This window comes from Anabrus simplex, chromosome 5 (genome assembly GCF_040414725.1).
Source record: "Anabrus simplex isolate iqAnaSimp1 chromosome 5, ASM4041472v1, whole genome shotgun sequence".
Taxonomy (NCBI): domain Eukaryota; kingdom Metazoa; phylum Arthropoda; class Insecta; order Orthoptera; family Tettigoniidae; genus Anabrus; species Anabrus simplex.
This window is the reverse complement of record NC_090269.1, coordinates 254,626,945-254,653,155: the sequence shown is the minus strand read 5'-3', so window position 1 is coordinate 254,653,155 and position 26,211 is coordinate 254,626,945. Positions and strand designations below refer to the sequence as shown.

Sequence of the window (26,211 nt, the reverse complement as noted above, 5' to 3'; positions counted from 1 at the left end):
AAATTATATATGAAACTTATTCAAATACTCCAACAAAAACCCTAAAACCCATCACTTAAACCATGAGACAAAAAAAAACAAGGTTACGCGTCTCCACGAATTAGAATAAAAAATAAACAAATAAAACGAACACAGGCTTGACAACGAACTCATCACTTACAACAACTATCAGTGAAATTTCACGAAGTCTAAATTCATGCAGAACAGTACTTAACACAAACAAGATTACACCCTGAAAAGAAACATATATTATACACAATCACAAAATATCAATGGCTGTATTTCATCTCATAGAGTCCGCTACTTGTGCGAGCAGCCGTTCCGTCTTTGTGCAATCGAGGTTCGAATTGGAGACTATGTTCGTCTCCATCAAGGATCCTGCAATCAATCCCTAATTTACCCTAATCATGTGAACACTGTCATACAAAAGAAACATCTACATTGCTTCGTGGTTCATGGCTTACGGCATATGTGGTAACTACAGAACTCTACTGTCTTTATTTCTCAAAGGGAAGGCATACTGTTAGCACGACCAACTTCTTCGCTTGTGCATGGACCTACCCTCACAAGTTTCTCCCCTCCTCGGTTGTAAATCACGGCCGTCATTCTCTCCACTATCTGGAAGCTGAAGACACCAACCAACCGGCTTATTCTAGGTCATTGTGTCTTTAAAATTTCATTCATTTGAAACTGGCGCAATCTCATTCATTGCTCAAGCCAGCTCACACACTTTCAATATCTGAGAATTATTTCTTAAATTCAACCATTAACTCACATCAAATTCTCTCATATCTCTGGAGGTCTGGGGTTCAATTCGTATCTTCTCTCCCTCCTAATATTTACCACACGTCCGCCAACCACGGCAATGTTCCGTACTCTCTGCCTACTGAGGCGAGACTGTGTTCCTGTCACATTAACTTGTACTTGAAATATAGCGGTATAAAATCACCGATCAAATTACATAAAATAAAAATTAAAAATAATAATAATAATAATAATAATAATAATAATAATAATAATAATAATAATAATAATAATAATAATTTTAAAAATGAAAATCAGAACTTATTAAACTCAAACATCTATTTCATTAGCCTGACTAATGTGTCGGTTGGGCGGATATCGAACCTCTGCACATACTTTCGCACATCTTCAGTTACAGCCAAAACTTAAACACTAACATGCAAACTAGCTACTGCGTTCTACATTTTACGAATTTAGTGCTGCCACTATTCCCCATTTATTTCTATACAGGCTCTGAGTGATGAACCTACCACCTGCTATTCCCTTCTCATCTTATGCAGTCACGCAGATGAGATATACAACATTAACCCGCACAATTTCTACTCATTTTCCCCCTTAATTCCTTCGCAGCACTCATAAAACTCAAATCTTATGGCATGCACAAACAGGCACTAAAGGGGTCCCAACTCTGTACATCTATCCTGGTTCACTCCCTCCCCGTATCTACTTAAATAAATCAAACTAAACAATGGGTCATCCGACCACTCCGAGATAATTAACCTATCAATTACATCATCATTAACCCTATCTTTATATTAACTCTATTTACAAGGGGAAATACTAACAATGGAAGAAAGATAGCTCAATACTCAACAGTTTTGGTGCATCTCGGCCCGCCCGACCTTCCGGGGGCCTGCCATCGGTGCTCACTCCATGTCGTTGGCTCAAACAGTCCTGAATTCTAGAAGTCCCATGGCATTGCTGGAGTAATCCATCTTCCTGGTAAACAGATCACTGAAATTATATTTGCACAATCTTGCACACTTGTTGATCACACGACACCATCAAACTTCCCCTCTATCGTTCTATGACCGATGCAAGTTGTGTGATGGTAATTATGATAAATACCTCAGCTAGTCTATTTCATTTAAATTAGGTGAGTTGAACATTCATGATCTCCTCATTCCCAAGCCTATCGTCTCCTACTTCCGTGATACAAATCAACCGTCCTTCTCCTAATTTTCTGTCTAGATCGTTCAGATCCTGCACTTATCACTCCCTGTTACTTAGTGTGATAATTTGATCCTGAAAATCCTGTTCTCAATTTTACATGGATTTATTTTTATAGTACTTCGTCACATGACTTCTGCTTTTCTTTTGAAACAGAGTTTCCCAAATCCCAGAATTATACTTCTCGAAAAATGATCTCCCTCACTGCTACAGAGATCAACCTCGCGATGAGCGTTCTCCGTCTGGAGTTTGATCCCCACGGCTTTGTTAATACACTGCTCAACAATGTTATGCAATAAGAAGATTTGTTCAGGATATGAGCAGCCATGACAGAACCCAGCCTATACCAGTCACAACAATACAAAAGAATTACGATTTAATTTGAACTTAGCAAATTTGAAGGACACTGTAGACACAATGAAGTGAGTGAAAGTGCAGAAAGCTACCTCTGCACGTTCTGGAAGATGCGTTCTTTCATGACGTGGAGAAATTTTGAATTTAAATTACTCTGTAAAATACTATTTTTTTAAAATGTAAAAGTAGTTTTGAATTAAGAATCTGAATTTCGGTAATGGGACGGACATTGATCTTCAAATTATGAATTATCTGTATTTCGAATTAAACAATTTAAATAACATTCAAAACCGTACCTCATGTTTCTGGGAACTAGAGCTTCTTCGAATTAGGTGAGATTTTGAATTAACCTATTTTGAATTATTGAGGTTCTATTGAATTCTCAATTCAATGTTCAATGGGGCAGTGGGGTCAGCATTGTTGATGTCGTGGGTCACAGCTGGTGCTGGTTGGTTCAAAGTCTCCTTGAAATGCTGCACACATCTTGCCTCCTGTTCTTCTTTGTCAAGAAGGATTTTTGCCATCTTTATCCTTAACAGAAAGATATGAGCTGCTTTTATTATTGGTTAATTACTGAACAATATGCTTGGTGTCATTTCATTCTGCTGTCTCCTGCGTCTCAGCCCCCTTGTGCTCCAGCAATGCTCTCTTGCCGATCTGGCAGATCCTCTTGACCTAGTGGTCCAAGTCTCAGTATTCATTCACTGCTACTGTTCTTATGAATAATGTCTATGCTAGGTACCTCTGACATTTTGCAATCCTGTGAACATCAACGAGTTTCCAAGTGCTGTCTTGAAACCATAACTCCTTCTTTGAGTCTTACCTTTGAGTGATTGCTTCCTCTGTGCTGTCAACAATGATGTATTTGAAGTGTGTCAATTGACCTTCAATGTCGGTGGCAATAACTAATATTCAAATGTATTTTTATAGGAAGGATTGTTTGATTATAAAAGTATTTCAATAGGGGCTGAAAATGATTGGTTTTAGTTGGAACTGCACAACAGTGGCAGTGACTTTTATTTTCTCGATGACAAAGGGGCATATTAATTGGCCTTGTTGTAACTTCTTTAGCCTGAGGTAAACTGTAGTCATGACTAGATAGTGGTTTGGATGGCCATCTCCTCCTACTCGCTCATATATCATCAATTTCATCACTCATTCATTGACCTGTCTCAGTCTCATCCTTGGCTTTGACAATATGAAAGTGACCGAGGTATGAGCGAAGCTAGTAATACCATTTCTTATGCAGCCAGTCCCTGTTATGAATGGTGTGAAAATATCGTTCATAGGGTCCGTTGGTGCATGCATTTCAGTGGGCTTGGCAGACTGATGCACAATAGCAACTTCAGGCTCGGTAAGGAAAGCAAAGGGAAACTACCTCACTCCTCATTTCCCTAGTATGCCCCTTCAGTGATGCCTGGGCTAACTATGATAGCTTTTGGTGGAGCTATGGAAGATCAAACCAGCCTTCGGGCTGAATACTCAACATACATACACATTTTGTCACAAATCACCTAGAACAAATCGAGCTACTTTTCTTTGGATTTTTTCCAGTTCTTGAATCAAGTAATCCTGGTGAGGGTCTCATTCACTAGAACCATACTCTAATTGTGGTCTTATATGCCCTCTCCTTTACATCCTTACTAGAACCCCTAAATACATGCGAAGATATGTATAACCTTCATTTACAATCCCGTTTATGTGATTATCCCAATGCAGATCTTTCCTTATATTAACACGTAGGTACTTACAGTTATCAGCATAAGGAGCTTTCACTCCATCAATGTAGTAATTAAAACAGTCAGGATTTTTCCTCTTTGTGAAACTTACAACCTGACCCCATTTATCATCATACAATTGCCTGCTGTCCATCACACAACATTATCTAGGTTGTTTTTGCAGTTGCTCACAACTTGTAATTTATTGTTCAATAGAGTGTAACATCATCTGCAAAAAGCATATATATTGGGTAAAGCTTAATTTACTCTGATTCTCTGAGTTCTATTTTCTAGAAGTATGGCCACAATTCAGTCACTCGTTTGTCTACTAATTGCACTCCTTTTTGCCAGTAGTCTCCCATTGATCTACCCTATCAAATGCTTTTGATACATCAGTCACAATACAGTCCATTTGACTCCATGAACCTAAAATACATGCTATATTGTTGGAACTAATGTGAAAAACTATTAACTTCTCTTTTTCGCTAGTGGCTTTACATCGCACCGAACAGTTAGGTCTTATGGTGGCGATAGGATAGGAAAGATCTAGGAGTTGGAGGGAAGCGGCCATGACCTTAATTAAGGTACAGCTCCAGCATTTGCCTGGTGTGAAAATGGGAAACGACAGAAGACTATCTTCAGGGCTGCCGACAGTGGGAATCGAACACACTATCTCCCGGATGCAAACTCACAGCCGTGCGCCCCTACCTCACGATCAACTCGCCCGGTACCTTCTCTTTTATCCTCCTCCTTCTCGTCTACTTTACTCAACATTTGTCTTAACCTAATTCCTGGATAACACTCTACCCTGGTTTCCTTTCCTTCACATATTTTCCCCACATGTCTAACAATGGAGTTACCCATTATGAGAGCTCAACCCCACCCACTTCATTTGATCCCTGCCTCTCCTGTCTTCCCTATCTTTCCTGATGGCTGCAGAACCTAGTTCATACTCTCTTTTCTCCCTCCCATGACCATGTTCCACCTCCTTTTACCAATCCTCTACTCCACATTTCCCTTTCCTACCTTTTCCTTTCCTCTTACTTCTCCACTCCTCAATAACAGTTCCCTGTTCCCCATCTTTTCCTTGCTGTTCTACCTGCAGTGACTCATACCAATTTTTCACTGATACCTGTCCTGAATTCTGCCCCTTATTAGAGCCCTTTGCATTCAATTTCCTTCCCCTTAAACATTAGACCACTCATATTATACAACTTTCCCTTTTCCCTCCCAACCCTCTTGTACATCTACCATATCCTTTACCTTGTTTGAAGGAGGCCTACCATTGTTCCTGTCCTTTGAGGGAATCCTAATTATCTCCCTGAAACCCTCCAACTCCTCCCTCATACTCCTTTTCTTGGTCACACCCACAGTTACTACACCTGAATTCTTTATGGAAAAATGAATTCTCATCAAAAGTAAAATATTCTACGAAAAAAGTTTGAAAGAAAGAAATATTTTCTAGGAGATTACACAAGGATCACACGACAATAAAGTAGGCAATAAACTGGAGTCATATTGGGTGGTCGGCTGATAAAGCACCTGTGCAAGGTTCCATCGCACTCATCTCCTTGCCCCTTTTTTATTATCTGGCTTAATCATCAGGGTTGCAATGAATTCCATTTAAAACAAATGACATTATTTAAAACTTACCGGCTTAAGGCAGGAGAAGCAAAACGGGATTTTCTCTGTTAATGCAAATCAGAACCATCATAAACTACTGAGACAAGAATGTATTAAAACTTGGTGAAAACGGAAACAGAATTAAGGAATTACAAACTAGGCATTTGTCTGCTGGACCACAGCCTGGAGGCAAACCTCCAACTCAAGAAAACACTAAACTTTTACCGAGAGTTACTGTGAGAGACGAGTTACTGTGAATTAAAGCAAGTACGTCTTATATTTATGTAAATAAAAGTGAGTGCAGTAATTGTGAAAGTATGCAGCGTAATTTTCAAATCTCCCTCTGACATTGGCAGAGAATCTTACAAAAATGAAGCTAACTTGAGTTGTTATGCCTAATCTCTAACTTATTACACATCAAAGTCAATAAAAATGCAAACTCAAACAATCACAAAGCAAGAAATGAACACTGGATTGAGAAGCAAACCTAGGATATTTTAAACAACAGCAGGGCAGAACCTGCTTTATAGACAACAAAAGAAACACAAAACAATGCACAAAAATATATAATACTTTATGAAAACCTATGTGTGACCGACAGCCTTCTGCTGTCACAGCAGGGTCACTGAAAATCCTATATAAATTAATTGAAATGAAGGAAACAGGGCTCCTGTAAGCTTGAGTTCAGCAATTAGCTACATTATATTGGATGAATATAACTTCATAAATTTGAGATATTTTAAAGTCTAGTTTACGGGAGATAGCAGAACACTTGGGGTGCTGGGCAAGCCTTGTTTACTCTCTCCCCTTATCCTTTCTCCATAGAGGCTCCATTCATTTGTCTCAAAACAGATGTGTTGTGATATAAAACAGACCAGCTTCTCAAATCATGGCCATAAAATTCCCTGATATCATCACTTTCTATACCTCATTATAATCAAGGCATTATTTCATAAGCCATGTTGAAAATAATTCTCAGTACTAATTTTTCTAGTATGATCATTTTCTATACATCATCATACCTTTATCAAGCCACGCATCACTTACCAAGTCTTCCAACACACAGACCTGATTTCACAGTCAATGAATGCACAAGAATAATAAATCGCTTCCAACTTCAAAACATGAAAATCCTCCTAATACAAATGAGGTCACAAATATTGCTCCCTCAAGGGAACGCTTATCTAGGAGAGCCATCCGGAAAGTAGTACCCGTTAGCGCCGCATGAAGAGCTGACGACTCGGGTAGCCGCTGGGCAAGGTCAGACCGTGTCAGTGGCTTGTCTGCCTGCTCTGTGCGAGGCTGCATGAAGCTAGCATTGCCTGTGTTGTGTCTGTGATCGTTTAAAATGTTTAAACAAACTGAGAACCCCGCCAGTTGTGAAGTGAGGGCCGTGATTAAATTTCTTTATGCACGAAACGTTTGACCTTGTGATATTCATCGCCAATTAACAGAGGTGTATGGAAATAATTTGTTGAACACTTGTATAAAATTTAAAGCAATTAGTGAAAAATTAAGATAGTATAGATTGATGTTAAATGAGATCTTAGTTCTATATCTGTTAGCATGTAGGGCCATACTGATGTGGCTGAACTCCTTGTTTAAGTGATGTGGTTGACAAATTCTCCTTGCAAGTTCAGCTAGCATCTTAGTCCTTCCATATTTTTGTGGTGGATGGTGGTCTGTATGGGTCCGTATAATGTCTCTCGCAAATTTAAATTGGCCATCTTTATAACCAGACCATCATTTTCTATACCCCCACTGAATTGAATATTGATGTTAATGCTGTTCAGATGCTGTAGAAACAGCTGTAGCGTCTGTGGCTCCAAAATACAAGGGTGTCATCTACATAGCAAAGCCACACCTTAGATTTCGGTGGTGCAGTCTCGAGTGCTGTTTCCTCAAACTCTTCCATCGAAGTCAGTTGGAACCCTTAAAAATGCCAAGCGCAGTTTTTGTTGGAACATTGGGACCATCATATGCTCATGGACCATGACTTACAAGCCCGGAAAATACAGACACGACTCATAAACACTGGTTTTAATTACAGGTTCTATTTACGTCCAAATTATTGATGTTCATGTTAAAATCTGCACAGCACGCGTCTCATATTCTGTTCATACTATATGTCCACAGATTAATAATAATAATAATAATAATAATAATAATAATAATAATAATAATAATAATAATAATAATAATAATAATAATTTTTTTTAAATGAGGAAGTGTGGGAAATCTTTCATGAGACACTTGTGAGGGTCTGTACTCCGCAAGTGTGTGAGATTCCTACTCACTAAAACCCACACACCCTTTTCCCACAACGTACATCTCTGTCCTGGAACCGCTCTCGCATTACTTCAGGGCAGTGTCGTGCTAATTTCTCACGTTTCCTCTTCCTTTATTTCTCCTTACTGCCGTTCATGAGCATTCGTATCCCTCTTTTTCTGATGCAGATTGCCCTCTACATATACTGATACCTGATCCCAAGATTCTTGGTTTCGTAGCATCACCTGCACAATAGTTTCCGGCGTCAACTCTCCTTGCTCAGTATCTAAATATCTTCTCTGAGTTGACCAATGATAGCATACGAAAAATGTGTGAAATACATCGTCTACATCATTGCAATAAATACATGCTGAGTCGCTTGCTCTACCTACTCTATATAGAAATTTCCGGAAGTATCCGTGACCCATCAATAGTTGCATAATGTAAAAATTAACCTCACCATGAGCTTGGGCAACCCAATCAGCTAGACGTGGTATCAGCTGCTTAGTCCATTCTCCGAGAGGATCTTCCTCCCATCTTTGCTGCCACCGCTTCATTCATTGCCTATAAGCTAGCTCCTTAGCACGCTTCTTTCCGAGCTCCCCTTGAGTTCGCCAGACTTCCTGTCTCTCTAAGGCAAGTAAATTAATCAGTGCTACCACTGCTACCATAAGAACCGCAGGTTCGGATACTGTGCGTTATGTGCTTGTAATATGCAAAGCTGATCTTCACTGCACCGCAGCTATCCTTTGCCGATATTTTTCAAGCTTTAGAGATTCAGCCCAGACTTCGGCACCATATAGAAGTGTCGACTGAACCATCGATGTCAGAAATCATCATTTGCTAGACTTCGGACCTTTAACGTTCCTCATTAATAATAATAATAATAATAATAATAATAATAATAATAATAATAATAATAATAATAATAATAATAATAATAATAATTACTGGCTGATGTGAAAATTCCTCAATTTCATTCGCATATGTGCAATTTCAATATGAAAAATACTGTATCAGATCTTGAATTATTTCAAAGACAGTTCTTCAAGTTATTTGATAGTAATAGCATCCACAGTTTAGATCATTACCGTGCAAAGGAAAATCACACGATATGTGACATGGACTGCTTGCTCGAACAATTGGGTGAATAGTTCCTGTGAAAGGCGTATACCATCCCTTAAATAAGGAAGGTGAAAACAAGAGAGCATCACAAACTCTGTCCCCCCCTACAAATTTGGGTTGCCCCTTTTCCTGGTGTAGTATGATAGAAACAGTGCAACCAGTAGAGAGCCCTTATTTTTAGATGCAAATTGATATGTGAAAGTTCAAGATTTGCTTGCTGTATAAATAATGAGAGTTTCGACATCTTTTCTGGTTTCAGGTACTTCGCTGTTCTGGAGTGGAAATGGAGGGCTAACATCTGGTTTTCTGGAAAATTCCACTTGGAGTTAAAGCATCACTTCTCAATACTTCTATTCATAATGCCGAACCTGGTGTAAATTTTTGTGATAAATCTAAATATTTCTGTTCTAAAATTTTATAATCATGAAATATGACGGGATTCAGAAATAACTGAAATGTCAGAACAAAAATCGCAATAGGTAGTGGCACTTCATCTTTTCTTGGGATATTGGCCCACAAGTTTCTTCCCCCTCCCTCTCTCAGCTTCTGAAGTTTGTGATCTACAATTCAAACTGCCTCACTAGGAATCTCCGTCATTGGTTCTTTCCTTACTTCCTTCAAACGCTCCTTTGACCTGCTCCAAGACTATCCCCACTTCAATTCCATGCATTGTATTCCCAATAAAGTTGTGCAACATCTTGTAATATATCCTAGCGTTCTCCTGTCATGCCCCTTATGGTTACAATACTAACTAGGATAGAAACAAATACAAAAAAGAAAAACACAATGATTAGTCAATGAGGAAGGAGTGAGACAAAGAAATGAGGGGCAAGGACATATAAGAACACAAAAGACAAACTTTTCATCTTCACACACATTAGCACTGATGATGCTGAGAAGAAGACGAAGAAGAAGAAGAAGAAGAAGAAGAAGAAGAAGAAGAAGAAGAAGAAGAAGAAGAAGAAGAAGAAGAAGAAGAAGAATAAGAAGAAGAACCATTTCATCTAATATTATCCTTCATAATGGCACAACATATTGTTCATTGTTGTACCGGTTTGGTTTTTTTTTTTTTTTTTTTACTCAACATTTGAAGTAGAAGAAAAAGAACCATTTCATCCAATATTATCCTTCATAATGGCACAACATATTGTTCACTAGTGTACCAGGTTTGTTGTTTTTTTTTTTTTTTTTTTTTTACTCAACATTTCTTTGCCATGTAGTATGTGTATTCAATGTGTCCTAATGAGCTTAACGTCTACTATATTTCAAGTACAATGTTACTGTGAAAGCTAAATATTAAATTGGAATGATCTACAGCAGACAAGTGTGCACTCTACAGTTATACTGAGTGTATTGCCAGATCTTTAGCTCAGATCACTGCCAACAGATCAAGAATGACTTATGCTACCATAGCTCAATTGTAGAGCATCGATTGCAAAATCCGAGGGAAGTGAGTTCCCATTAGAGTCCAATTGTGACCACTTTTGCTCTATACTTAACATTTCTTCAGCATGTGCTATATGTACTCACCATGGCCTTATAAGCTGGAAATTATTTCATCACTAACTGTATTGAATTAACTGTATTCGAAAATTAATTTCTCAAGATTACTTGTCAAAAGTATCAGAAAATATTTACTTTATTCATAAATATGAACCAATTATGGAATAACGGTTATACTGTCTTACCTTAAGCTGACGTTGATAGCCTTTATATTCATTTGCCTTTTTCTGGGCTTCTGATAGTTTATCAACTAGTGAGTTTAATGCTGCATTCACTTCTTCAGGATCTGAGGCTATATCTATTAACCATGGTTCCTGAAATAGATAGCAAAAAAATGTAGATTAATATAGACAAGCTGGGTAGGCAATGGTTTAAGAAGGTTAATAAAAACCCCTTCTGAGTATTTAAAGGAAGGAAACTGACTTACCGAAACTTCGTCTTTAATGTCAGCCACTTCAGCTATGAGAGCACTTACATCACGGTCAATCTTGTCATTAAACTTTGAAATGATTCCGTCCCTCTCAAAAATTTTCCTTTCTACAAGATTACGTAAACTTGATAAGTTGACACTGAATCCCTGAAATAACCAAAGAAAATTGTTTCACTGAGGGCTAAATTTGCTTGTCTCTGTGCGCCATTTTTAACTACCTAAAGAACAGATCCAAGTATTTGTGACTGCAAAACCTGCTGTTGTGCACAGGTTATTCTAAGTCAAGAACAACAATGCCCTGTAAAACAGAATATTAATTCATCTATAAAAAGTCAGGAACTGAGATAAGAGCAAAATTAAAATACAGGTTAGTGTGGGAAAAAGAAGTAACATATGGATGAGACAAGGACAAATACAATGACAATATTCAAATATTCATACACTACTGTCTTCACAGTGAGAGGTTTCCTCCTCATCAATACCAGTTCTTATTCATCCATTAGTTCTCAGTATTTCTGCATCTCACGTTCATCATGAAGGTGGGCATTGACAATCAATGAGGGACCGTCTTGGCAAGTCTTCTGTTTCAGTACTGGTATGGTAAGTGTAGGATAAAATGAAAAAAAGATGAAACTATATATATATATCTGGATAGATGTACAAAGTGCAATTCCTAAATACAAGTTTGTAGCTACATAACCTGTATCAAGTAGCCAAATCTTTAGATATCAGTTATTTAAATGGCATAATATCCATTGGAGAGCCTCCGTGGCTCAGACGGCAGCGCATCGGCCTCTCACTGCTGGATCCTGGTCCCTACATGTGAGATTTGTGCTGGACAAAGTGGAGGCAGGACAGGTTTTTCTCTGGGTACTCTGGTTTTCCCTGTCATCTTTCATTCCAGCAACACTCTCCATTCTCATTTCATAGCATATATCATGATATAGATGTTGATTCCCATAGGGAATCTGAAATATTTGTTCCGAATGAGCAAATTTATAATACCAATATTAATGGTCCATTATTGGACATTATAAATTTTCCAGGCAAAACACTGGCAACCAGGAATGAGTTAGCTGGAAAATTTATAATGTCCACTAATGGACCATTAATATTGGTAGCATATATCAGTCATTCATTAATCACTTTGGGAGTAGCGACTCAATCATACTACTAGCCTATATATGATTCATTCATTATATCCCTGGAAAGACTGGAAAACAGGTTGTAGGTTTTCTTTCTTTATTTTTCAACTTCCATTGGCTATTTACCTGAGCTGAGAGAATGATACTTATTAGTGACTAAGGAGGGTAAACTCTGCTGCCAACTCATATTTTGTACATATAACAGAATCGTTAACAATACAGTATATTATGGAAATTATTTAACATGATATAATTTAGTATTTTTGTTCACCATGTGTATGTTGTATACAATATTTTACAGCTTGCAAGAATAATACACTCAAAGTTATTTTTTACTGGTTCATCATCATCATCATCATCATCATCATCATCATCATCATCATCATCCAAATATGTATGTTCGCAAAGTGAATTTTCTACTCAATTTGGGAATTCTTCTAATCTGATTGACAGCGAAGTCAATCTAATTATCAGTGCTACCTTGCTTACATTCACTGACCCCCAGACACCAAGTTAGTAGCGGTAAGGAGAAATTGAAGAAACTTACTAGGAAATTGAATCCAGTGAAGAAGTCCCCTAAGGACAACATGATGGCAAGCATAATTGGCAGTCATAAAATTTTAATGAAAAATGGGAGTGTATGTATAGATACTTTAAGGCAGAAACAGGTTCCAAGAAGGACATTCCAGGAATCATTAATGAACAATGGGAGTGTATATGCAAAGATCTACAGAAGGTAGAAGTATTCAGTCAGCAGTATGTAAAGATGGTTGGTTACAAGGTTAATGTCCAGATACTACTGCTAATACTAACAAAGTATTGAAATTTACCTACAACAACAAAGGCATTTACAATAGGATACAAAAGTTGAAAACTAGCAAAGCAGCTGGAATTGATAAGATTTCTGGGGATATATTAAAGATATTGGGTTGGGATATCTTAAGTACTTATTCAATTACTGTTTGCATGAAGGTGCTACCTGAAATGAATGGAGAGTTGCTATAGTAGCCCCTGTGTATAAAGGAAAGGGTGATAGACATAAAGCTGAAAATTACAGGCCAGTCAGTTTGACATGCATTGCATGTAAGCTTTGGGAAAAGATACTTTATGATTATATTAGACATGTTTGCAAAATTAATAAGTGGTTCAATTGAAGGCAGTTTGGGTTTAGGAAAGGTTATTTCACTGAAGCTGAACTTGTAGGTTTCCAGCAAGATATAGCAGATATCCTGTTTTCAGGAGGTCAAATGGACTGTATCATGATTGACCTATCTAAGGCATTTGATGGGGCCGATGACCTTTGATGTTAGGCCCTGAAAACAACAAGCATCATCATCAGAAGCAAGGCTTTTGATAGGGTAGATCATTAGAAACTACAGGCAAAAATGAGTGCAGGTAGTCTAGATAAAAGAGATAGCTATATTTTTAGAAAATAGAACTCAGAGAATTAAGAGTAGGTAAAGCTTTATCTGATCCAGTAATCAGTAAGAGGGGAATTCCTCAAGGCAGTATTATTGGACCTTTATGTTTTCTTATACAGAGTGTTTCAAAAATAGGGGGCATAATTTCAGGTATGTATTTGTTACATGTAGACAATCAAAATAGTGCATTACAACATGTGTCCGGAAATGCTTCATTTCCAAGTTATGGAGTTCACAACAATGAACTTCACAGGAACGTTTTTTCTTCCGCAGGTCATTGTCATTACAGAAGAAGTTCAAAATGTCCACCTCCTGCTTGAATACAGACCTCACATCGATGTCTCATTGACCTGCGAACACGATCCCAAACTCCATGAGTATTGCGCATGTCCACACACAATGCCACAATTCGATTCCGATGGGTTTCCACATCAGGCACCGGAGACGAATACACCAATGACTTTAAATGGCCCCACAAGTAGAAAACGAGAGGGTTCAGATCAGGTGAGTGTGGAGACCAAGCAATCGGGCCACTTCTACCTATCCATCGATCAGGAAACATTCGATCCAAGTCAATGAGACATCGATGTGAGGTCTGTATTCAAGCAGGAGGTGGACATTTTGAACATATTCTGTAATGACAATGACCTGCGGAAGAAAAACGTTCCGGTGAAGTTCAGTGTTGTAAAGGCCATAACTCAGAAATGAAGCATTTCCGGACACATGTTGCAATGAACTATTTTGATTGTCTATATATTACAAATACATACCTGAAATTATGCCCCCCATTTTTGAAACACTGTATATAAATGATATGAGAAAAGAACTAGAATCAGAGATATGGCTTTTTGCAGATGATGTTATTCTGTATAGAGTAATAAGTAAGTTAAAAGATTGTGAGCAATTGCAAAAAAAGACCTCAGCTCACCTCTTTGGGAGGAGGGAGACTGTCTTCCTCACAGGAGCAACTGCTGCCTTGGGAACAGTGATTTTCGCAAGAGTTTGTGAAGCAAATGACGACGAACCTGGTAGACCCTGTGCTATCATGCTGATGTCTAGTGTCTTCACAGGTGCATTCATAGAATCAAAGTTATGGTGCTCTTCCTGGTAGGAAGGACCATGAATGTCTTGATCTCATGGATCTTCTTCTCACTCAGATAGACCAGACAGTTTCTATATTTCAAAGGGAATGAATACCAGGGCAGATGGTGCACCTTTTCAGAGGTGTGCACTCTTCCACAACATGAGCTTCTGTTCCACATGTACCATACACAGATAGATTCAAACAATGAGATACCATATATCAGAACCTTAGGCGTTGATAGTACCGCATGGGAGGCAAGATGTTGTATGGCCTCACATCACAACGATAGGTTGTTACCTTGACTTTCTATGGTGACAATGACAGCTTAGATGTGACAATGAAAAGTCCAGTGGCAACGACTTCACCGTTGACTTTGCATGTAATGCACTGAATGTGTGTCACGCCCAGTTCTTCATATCTTCCATTAGCTCATCATCAGTATTCAGGATCAAGTCGTGGTGAAAGGTGGTGCTGCAAACCAGGTTCAAGGATTTGTGATCATCCACTTTGATGGAGATTTCATCAAGAGGTCGCACTTGAGTAACTGATCAGCTTGATGTGCAGTGCAGTTCTTAAGCAGCAAACTACAATTGCCCATTTTTTTAAGATACTCAAGTTTTCCGTAGATACCTTTGATGTGTCTACTAAATAAGATCAATTTTACCAGCTTGATTTCATGCCCATCAAATCTGGTGGCAACCAAGAACCTAGGTAAGCTGGATCCCAAATTTTCACACTGTGCTTATTCCCAGGGGATTGAACATCAGAGGGAATCAAATATTGAAGACTCAAATGGAGGACCACAGGACCTCTGCTGCCAAGGCAATACCCACCTGGTTGTAGGAGATATTCCCCAGGGTACATTGGTGGATGATGCCAAATATGGGCTGATGGAAGCAATGAGCACTAGAACTCCCTTTATTAATGACCTGCAGTAGCATGTAACCCATTGCTCATACAGAGTAATTAATATAGATGAAAAAATAAAATAATTGATAATCCCTGGAGTTCTTGCTTGTGAGTGATTCCTTTCTTGTGCTATAAATGATGATACATGACAAATGTATGTTGTAATATAAATGATTAAGTTTTGTGTGCTTGTAGTGTAAAGAAATGATGCAATTTTGAAATGACATCACACCGATCAGAGAGTAGTTCAGTAGGCATGGATGTAGAGCGCCACGTTCATGCGTTTCTACCGTGCAATCCAAATTGAATTCTAACCATTATATAATTGAACGATTATTAAGAGAACCACTTAGTATACTTTCTTTTATGGAGAAAAGCATAATTGTAAATGAAGGACAAATGCATCCAACTTTGAATGTAACTACACAACTTAAGTCGTAAGTTGTGTGTTCATCATTTCAACAGAAATATTTATGAAACAGACCATTGGATTAGTGAATGTGAAATCTTAAATAAACTTTTCTGTTGGCCTTGTTTGTTGTTTTCTCTTGAAAAATGTGTTTGGAACGACGGTCTGTTTGCGTTGATGTTTCCAATTTTTTTTGCTTACATCCCCTAAACCAGAAGTCAGGAGTTGCCACTGCTGTCAGGAGCAATTATGCTCCTTTGTATGTAATTTAACAACTGGGAGTTTATCCCAAGTTATTTTGTACCTGATTTAGGACTTCTAAGTCCAAGGCATTGTTAGAGCTCTTAAGATTTTCAGCTTTAAGAAAGGAAAGAAGCCATTCAACCAAGGTGCTTCCTATTCCTCCTTGAGCCACATCAATTCTAGAATAATAATAATAATAATAATAATAATAATAATAATAATAATAATAATAATAATAATAATAATAATAATAATAATAATAATAATAATAATAATAATAATAATAATAATAATAATAATAATAATAATAATAATAATAATAATAATAATAATTTCGTGTGGCTATTTCTAGCCGAGTGCAGCCCTTGTAAGGCAGACCCTCCGATGAGGGTGGGCGGCATCTGCCATGTGTAGGTAACTGCGTGTTATTGTGGTGGAGGATAGTGTTATATGTGGTGTGTGAGTTGCAGGGATGTTGGGGACAGCACAAACACCCAGCCCCCGGGCCATTGGAATTAACCAATTAAGGTTAAAATCCCCGACCCGGCCGGGAATCGAACCCGGGACCCTCTGAACCGAAGGCTAGGACGCTGACCATTCAGCCAACGAGTCGGACATAATAATAATAATAATAATAATAATAATAATAATAATAATAATAATAATAATAATAATAATAATAATAATAATAATAATAATAATAATAATAATAATAATAATAATAATAATTTATCTGGGGTACAGTGTCTCTCTTTGAATATTCTGTGAGCTGTTCTCTACTATGTACATCTATGCTCAAAACTCCAAAAGTTTGAGATAGTGTAATAGCTTTTTCCTACAATGTTTAGATGGTTCCGCCATCAATACATAAGAGACCTCTTGAAGACAAAATCCTAATTAATCCTGAAAGTAAGTTTGTATCTCTATGTAGGTAATCTTGTTGATGATGCTGTTGTTGTTATTTCTATTTCCGAAGTTCCACGTACTTCCTCTACCACCTCCTCTAATTCTATCAGCCTATCATAAGCTAGAATGTAATATTTCTGACCAATCTAGGTCTCTCTTGGTTAATGATAGCCGTCCAATCCAATCCTTGGATTGTAAACATTCAGATCTTTTGTGCTCTCTCTCTCTCTCTCTGATTAAGCTGCGGCATGTTCACCCTTAGCGTCTTGCACTGCTGTTGTGATTGTGTGCACATAGTGTCGGAGGAGAGAGAGGGTTCCCCTCGGGGATATCGGGAGGCGGGTGTTTTGGTCTGAAGGAAGTCCCAATTAATAAGGTATTGTGGAATAAACATATCTAAGTGTATATAACTGTGTGTGAAGTGTAAGGAAGATTTTCACAGCTTTCATTTAAATGTAACTGTTAAGGCTTACTTTCTCATCATAAGGTAGGGACTTAAATAATTACTTCCCTTATGGGAATTTAGTCGAATATAAGGGGGCATGAGTAGTTACCCTCATAATTCTCCCATTCAAATTGAATTGGGTGACTAAGTTTTGTAATTCTTAAATCTAACTTACGTTTTTTGGATTTAAATGTTTCCCCTGCTTAGTCGCCTCGTTGTATGGGATTAGCCTCTGCTTCATCGGGCCATCAGCCCAATTAGGGCTCAAATTTTTTCATTTTGGAGTGCTTCATGTCTGCCTATTCTCTAATTAGTTATCAGCCCACAGTGAAAGTTTTCTTTTATAAATTTATTTCGCTGTGGCCAAGTAGAAAAGACCTTTAGCCTGCATTATATAAGATGCTTCAAGGGTAATCTTAGAAAGTAAGCTAGATCTGTATGCTTCAACATAATAGGTGAATGTCGAATCACTAATGTAATTTGCAAGACTGTATCAATAGCCCATTATGGGGGGTTGATACTGTAAAAGAATTGTGAAATGGGTTTTGAACCATGTTCGGAAATGTAATAACAGAGGCGCAGTCTGTTTTTAAATGTTAAAGCTGGCCTCTATTTGATTTGAGAATATATCAAATCAACCTTATAAAGAGTCATGTTAATGTAAATGAGAGCTCAATCCCTTTATAATTGTACCTGTTAGGAGTTAATAGGCTCATGTTGTATCGGTGTCCGAGCTTTTTAGCTCTTGTTTTGTTTTCTCGAGCTAATGAGCTCCAGTATTGTTTCAAAAGTTGTAAGGGTTTATCGAGCAACCTTGCTCTTCTAAGTATTGTTAACTTGTTGAGTTCAAATCAAAGTCTATTAGAGAAGAAAGAAATAAAATTTCGTGAATTTTGTTAGTTTAACTTATACTTTGAATATTGTCTGTATGCCCATTCGAACCAGGCTGTTCCAATTTCTCTGAGAGCTATGGAAAAATGGTAATGATAATAATGGTTATGGGGAAACCATGGAGCATGGAGGTGTAAGAAGGTGTGGGCATTAATGAGTGGACAGAGAAAAGATCATATCTTAATTTAAAATTCTAAAATTAGACATTTTTTCTTTTCTTTCTTTTTTCTTTTCAGATTTGAAACTTTGTTAAGCAATAACAGAAGAGAAGCTCTTCAGCTCTTATAACAATAGTTATTTGAAACCTGAGAACAAGCAGGTACAATAGACATATGATTTTCAAGAGATAAGTTAGGTAGCTCAAACGTTAAATCAATTACAAGTAAGGAGACAGGGCTCCAAAATTTACAACATTCGAAAGAGCGTCTCTGCTCCACACAATTAACTCTTGAGGAGACTGCTCTCCCAAAACATATTCCAATCTATCCTCTCTAAGGCATAATCTATATTTTACCTCAGCAAAAATACCAACAGTTTTCACTCTCTTACTCACTCAACAGTCTAAGTTACATAGATATAGTTAAATAAATAAATGTCCATTCTACATGGACTTAGTGGTCAAAAGAAAGGTTTAAGTAATTGGCCATAAACTAAAAATGGTAGGAGGCAAACACTTGCACTCCTTTGAAATACATTTGAAAATTCTAGAAAACCCTATGTGGGCTTATGGTCCAAAGTTACAGAGGCTAAGCCTATACTACAGAGGTGACTAGAAGGAGAAAAATATTAAGTTCAAAAGAAGAGATAAATTTTAAATGTTACAAAATCATATAGTCACCCCAATACCAAGTTGAATGGGAATTGAAAGAGGGTTTACACTCTTTATTCTCTAAGTTAAAACAAAGTCCTTAGAGTTATTTGAAAATTTACATTGAAAGATTGAAATTTACATTAAGAAAGAATTTTTTAAACCTTCCCCTCAAATTAGCTTCCTGAGACTATCACATGATTAAAAATGTCTGCCATTAACTTGAGCTGGTAGGCTTTCCAACGATGAAAGATTGAAATTTACATTAAGAAAGAATTTTTGAAACCTTCCCCTCAAATTAGCTTCCTGAGACTATCACATGATTAAAAATGTCTGCCATTAACTTGAGCTGGTAGGCCTTCCAACGATGGATGAGTCTTGCCCCCTGCCTCCGACACACTCTAAATCTCTTGATTGGAGGTTCCAGAACATAACAGTTTAGCCAACTAACAAATATCAAAATTCTCTTGAAAATGAATTGTCCATCCTCTCACCAGAGGGGGCACATAAGTAGACAGTAGAGACACCTGATGATAAAGTTTGAAACTTTTTGTACTAGATAGTTCACTTTACGTACTGCAGATGGCCTTCTAAAAGGTGCTCAGTTTAACCTTTAAATGCACAGCATTGCATATACCTGTATGCAAAGGAGAATGTACTTGCTTGTTATATCTGCTCTACGAGTTTACAAGTGTGCATTTACTTTTGCCTCGCAGACGAACTTGCTAGGTGTCGCTAGTGTAGCAAAAAAATGAACAATCTTTTATTTGATGACTTTTCTTGCTAATCAGCTGGAGTGAAGTGTAAACTTTAAAAGGTAAAACAATTACAATTTTGTTTTCGTGTGCAAGGATATCTCTAAGACTGACATGTGGCAGTAGCTACAGTAATTGTACATCTTTGCATATACCGGTACGTAAATCACTCAAAACTTAACATTTTGACTGATCCAAGATAATAAATAAATATTTATTTTGACATAAATATTTTTTTAAAATATTTTTCTCATACCATAATAATACTTATTTTTGGAATGAAAAAGAACGTAAATTTTGAAAGAAATAATAAATTGCGCATTTAAGGGTTAAATGCACAGAGAGGATGTACCCCCCACCCCCAAAAGTCCTTCCATAGTTTTGAAACTTTAGCATTTAAAAAATGTTGAATTCAGAAGAGTACATTGAGAAGGTATTTTGAAGAAAATAATTTTTGATATGATCCGTTAAGTTGTAGAAGTCCGGTTAGTTATGCCCGAGGTTGACGGCAAAGCAGTCGTCACTGCTGATGCCAGGATGGGGTCCCCTAGAACCCCAAGAACCCTCAGATACATCTCTCCCACTACCTTGAGAGGGGTAGCCATGGTTATGGTTGGCCTGGACCAAATATTGAAGTTCTGCCCAATGATTAAGTGGGTGGTTGTGGAACCACATCCCAGCCATTGGCACTACCAATGGTGCCCAAGTTCGCTGTTGAGAAGGAGACTGGGCCAAAGCAAAGCCCTTATCCCGCACACAGCCTCAGATGAAATCAGGACAATGCAACAATAAATCCTGGGCAACAGTAACTGTTTTCATGGAGTGTGTTTGTTTTTGGTAGGTGGTGCAGTTAAGGTGAGCAGTATAGAGGGTGAGTGCGTGGAATCCAGGAATTAAATAAAATCCACTCAATAGGAAAACAAGGAAATAGCACTTACCAAGCGAGCGCTCACAAGGACGGTCAGATGGTAAAGACGTGGCCTAATCGCATAACACATGCAAAGCGGCAGCCGGAACTGGACAAATCACAATCAACCAATGGGACACTGTTCCACTAGATTCCTGTTTTTTATTTATTTATTTATTTATTTTTTTTTTTTGCCAATTGGAAAGCTCATTATTTTGGCCAATCCAATTGCATGACCATGTATGGTCAATTTATGATAGTTAGCAATTTCTTGAATATTCCTATTGTAACACCTGTTTCAACAGCGGTAACCGCACGTGCGGTATAGGATGACTCAAAATTAAAGCACCTTACAAAATTTTTAAAATGTTACAAAATTACAATTCCTGATATAGAGGTCACTTAATTTGAATACAAAAATACAAAAATAACTTCAAAAATAATTCTTTCATCTTGCAATGGTCATTCTGTCCAAAAAAATAAAAGGGTAAAACAGCACATTAAGAAACACAATAATCAATTATTTTAAAATAAAGGATATATAGTAATTTACATTTCCGAACTCAAAACACAATTCTTATTTGCAGTTCACCGTTCCACCACCGTCAACATTCTTATATGAACAACAAAGGTGAAATATCATAGCCTTGTCTAACTGGGGTTGCCAGATGTATGGTTTTGCTCAGAGCATTATATTTCTTTCTCATTTTGTTCTGTGTATGGTGCACACTTTAAACCATATGTCAAATATTCTGCAGGTTTTTCATATCTCTGTTTAGACAATAGTATAGTATCAAAAAAGAAGTACAGATATGATGAGTACAAAATATTCTGTTTTCTGACCAAAGATCAGTCATCACAGCTGAGAACAGCACCTCAGGAAGTGTTCTATCAGTACTAGTGTATATGTAAAGCATGTAAAGAATGGGAAAATCATGTTTGGTAATAAGGTGACTCACACATTAAATGAACTGAATGATTTGTTTATTGAAGAAGGTAAGATCTGAGAAAATGGATTTCAAACATATCCATAAGGTTTGTGTAAATTTGTAAATGGTTTGATCTGAGAAAATGATTTTCAAACATATCCATAAGGTTTGTGTAAATTTGTAAATGGTTTGAATTTAATTATTCAATTACTTTTGTGTTGTTGAATTGTACAACTGTAGAAAACTCATCTCAGTTCAGGACATTTTTAAAGTTAGTGGAGACACTAGGTTTAGAGGAAAAGCTGAATGAATATCTGTGAAATGTGTCTAGAAGTTTTTGAAATACAATAGAACCTCTGTTGTCCAGAACAATTTTTAACCACAATACCGTTTAACCAAACTGACCAAAAATGTAATGTAATGTAATGTAATGTAATGTTATGTTATGTTATGTTATGTTGATTCCCATAGGGAACCTGAAATATATGTCCTGAATGAGTAAATTTATAATACCAATATAAATGATCCGTTATTGGACATTATAAATTTTTCAGCTAACTCATTCCTCGTTGCCAGCGTTTCACCCCCGTGTGCTAAGTTGGGCTCATCTGTATGTACTTAGCACACCCACCAAGATGCATGGCTCGTGTATACTGTGGAGGCCACTGTGTAGGCTACTTGGAGCCACCGGCAGTGTCAATGTACTATAGGAGACTTTGTCCCATTACCAAAAATTGATACCTGCTTGGCCATCAGATGATATAGATGTTGATTCCCATAGGAAACCTGAAATTTATGTCCCAAATGAGTAAATTTATAATACCAATATAAATGGTCTGTTACCGGACATTATAAATTTTCCAGCTAACGCATTCCTGGTTGCCACAGGGGTGAACTTAGGATGAACTTGACCATGAAGCAAAACAATCATGTCAACAGTTGTGAAGTTCTCTGGCAATGCCTTTTGCAAGCATGGGGAACTATAACCATAGAGATGGTGGAAATACTAACCAGAAGAATGCAAAGTACTTGTCAAGCGGGTATCAGAGCAAAGGGGGAACTCATAGATGAGTACAGAGTTTAAAAAGTGTAGCTCTAAAAGGCATTGTTTTCCATTATTTGAATAATGGATACCTATGTTAATGTTTTTATTTAAAATATGTCATCTGAAATATCATTAATCTGCTGCCTAACAAATAACAAGAACTGGTGTTTTCTTAAGGTAAGTTAAGGTGACATTTTGACACTAGTGTAGCTGCATATGGCATTTCAGATGATGGAAATATGATGCCAATTGATGCAGTGACAGTGGAGGAAATGAGGAAATTTCCAGACCTATGGTTGCTTACAGGTATTATAAACAAATTTACTTTACAAATGTATTGCTCAAGTTCAGATATCTGTAGCACACATATCTTCAATAAAACTACCATACGTCAAATAACAGATTCATCCTAATCCTACAATTCCTGACGTTTGACTCAATTCTCTCCACTAGTTAAAAAAAAATTAATGTTAAAAAATGTAACTATGTAAAAAGCATAAGAAATTGATGAAAATGGCTATTCAGGGGAATCTGTCACCTATCACAAAGCATGGCAGTGAATGTGATAAGAGGTACTGAAGTTGACAAAAAAACATTGATCAACAGAATCACAGGGAATTTTAATTCTAAATTAGGTAATTGCAGATTTGAATATATTTATGACGAGTATGCTGGTAATGACACGAAATAAGAATTGAGCATATAATGAAATGATATTAGGAGGGGAGCAGTTGAAAAGAGTTGAAAGCTTTAAAAACCTGGGAAGTGCAATTGAAGAAAATGGAGGAAACAGGATGGAAATCAATGAAAGAGGAAAGTGTGCAAGTAGATTATTTAAGAGTGTGGGAGGATTGATATGGAACAGGGATGTACCACAGAGATGTAAAGGAATTATCTACAAGGCTTATTTTGTGCTAATTTTGACATATGATCAGAAACCTGGATAATAAAGGAGTGGGTTAAAGTAGAATACAAGCAGAGGAAATTAAGTTTCAAAGGTGTCGAGTAGGTTTAACGAGAAAGGACAGAGTAAGGAATGAGAGAGTCCAGGAAGTGGTAAATGAGGTAACTCTACAGGTAAAGATAGAATGGGAGAAGAGAGGACACCAAGAAATATGTTAGAAATGGAGTTTAAGGGAAGGAGACCTAGAGAAGGCTGAGGGACAGATGGCTGAAAGGTGAAAAGAAGAGCATCGTGACAAGAGGAGGGAACTGGACGACAGTGAGAGAAGAGAAGTGGTGGATGGACAGAAAACGACGGAGAGGCTTATTTTTCAAACAGACCCAGTCTGTGGTTGGAAACTGCTTCAGGTGATTATGATGATGATGATTTAACAAAAGAAATCAGATGAACTTCAATTAATTTTAGTTTTGACTAGAACATTTTGGTAATTTTAAAGAATTATGATTTACTCTGAGAATGAAAGGAATGGTCAACGTTGTGGTTGGTTTTTTTGTTTCATATGAAAAACTATTATTTCTACAACACTTAATACTCATACACATGTCATACACAGAAAATCATATAACATTTCCTGAAATAATTACTTAAATAAAAGACAAAAGGTCAATGAGGGAAGGAAAAAACTATATTCAAAATGGGGATCAAATCTAAATTCTCAAACAGAAGGATAACAAAATTATATACAAGACTTACATAATAATTGTCAATGTCATCTTTAGGGCATGGGACTTCAAATTCCTCCACAATGTCATAGAGTGCTTTGCAATATTCCATTAAATTCTCCATTTCATCAGCCTGAAAGATAACAACAGAACATAAAATGAGATTTATTGAAAATCAAACATAATCAACTTTCCACCGATCATTATACATACTGCTATTTAAAATGAATATAGTGAAACTAAGTTAGATGTATATCAAGGTGAACAGCAGATTTAACATATAACTGAGTATCGCTTACAAATCTGGTCTAGATATTATGTCATATTTATTGGCACAATTTTCTCTATTTTTTAGGCATAGCAACGTTATGTGTACTGATGATTTGTTTAATATATCAGGTTTGTCGGAAAACTTCCAATCATAAATCTCCATCAACATCTAGTAGAAATGTGGTTCAAGGAGAAAATTCTGGAGCACAGGTCCATGGGAATAATCCATCCATTATTTCAAAAAGGAGATAAAACCAACCAAGACAATTACAGAGGAATAACCCTTCAGGATTGCACACCAAGATCAAAAACACCCTGGAACCACAACTTGGAGAACACCAAGGATAATTTTGCCCCTGCAGAAGCTGCCCAGATCAAATCCTCAGCCTGAAACTAATAATGGAATACTGCAAGTTCAGACATAAACAGCTCTTTATTTTATTCATAGATTTCAAAAAAGTATATCATAGTTTGCATATACTCACACTTTAAAAAATGCTCAGATCACTTGGATTTTAATTTTTTTTTTTTTTTTTTTTTTGGTGTGGTTCTAAAATTGGCTTAAGGTACTGAACATTTAAAAAAAAAGAGTTCATGCTTTTAGATGCAATACTTCAGGAGATATTAATTACTGACTGTTGCTATTAAAAAAACTATATTTTGAGAAAAATGCAATTACAGCTCTCACTAATTTTCTATTTATTATTATTACAAGTCACACTTTGGAACCATAACTTGGAAAATACCACACTGACACAAATAGGTCTTATGGCAATGATGGGATAGGAAAAGGCTAGGAGTGGGAAAGAAGCAGCTGTGGCCTTAATTAAGGTACAGCCCCAGCAATTGCCTGGTGTGAAAATGAAAAACAACAGAAAACCATCTTCAGGACCACCAACAGTGAGGTTTGAATCCACTATCTCCCGAATGCAAGCAGACAGCTGCACGCCCCTAACCACATGGCCAACTTGCTTGGTACACTAATTTTCTTACCAACTGTACAGTCTTCATGACATTGAGTGATAATAATAATAATAATCGTATGGCCTCAGCTGCCGTTTTGCAGACATTTCGATTTGACGCCATCTGGCTGTCTGCTCGTCAATTTCGACGTTCCGGTTTACTCTGTCTGCCATCTAGCGGACCTAGAGTAAACCGGATCTCTCTTGGGCATCTATGGCTGAGATTGAATTAATTTTGTCGGGTAAATACCAAATGTATCACCAGAGATCTTTTACATGCCGACATCGTACGACATGGAGTGTCGAATGGACTTTTTTCCGCCCTTCAAAAATCCGACTACCTCTGCCGGGTTCGAACCCGCTATCTTGGGATCCGGAGGCCGACACTCTACCACGGATCCACAGAGGTAGCTACATTGAGTGATGAAGACTTGAAATGATGCATAACTTATTTTGTTAAG

At 37.2% G+C, this 26,211-nt stretch overlaps 1 protein-coding gene across 1 annotated transcript in view; it reads right to left on the bottom strand.

The window, feature by feature from the left end:
* Dhc16F (Dynein heavy chain at 16F) overlaps nucleotides 1-26,211 on the bottom strand; it is a 1,052,459-nt gene that overhangs the window by 837,363 nt on the left and 188,885 nt on the right. The window contains exons 10-12 of the mRNA XM_068227815.1: nucleotides 24,550-24,651; nucleotides 10,993-11,142; nucleotides 10,751-10,879 (exon numbers count right to left, since the gene is read on the bottom strand). Of these exons, the coding sequence (XP_068083916.1) occupies nucleotides 10,751-10,879; nucleotides 10,993-11,142; nucleotides 24,550-24,651 (381 nt within the window). The remainder of the gene's footprint in view (nucleotides 1-10,750; nucleotides 10,880-10,992; nucleotides 11,143-24,549; nucleotides 24,652-26,211) is intronic.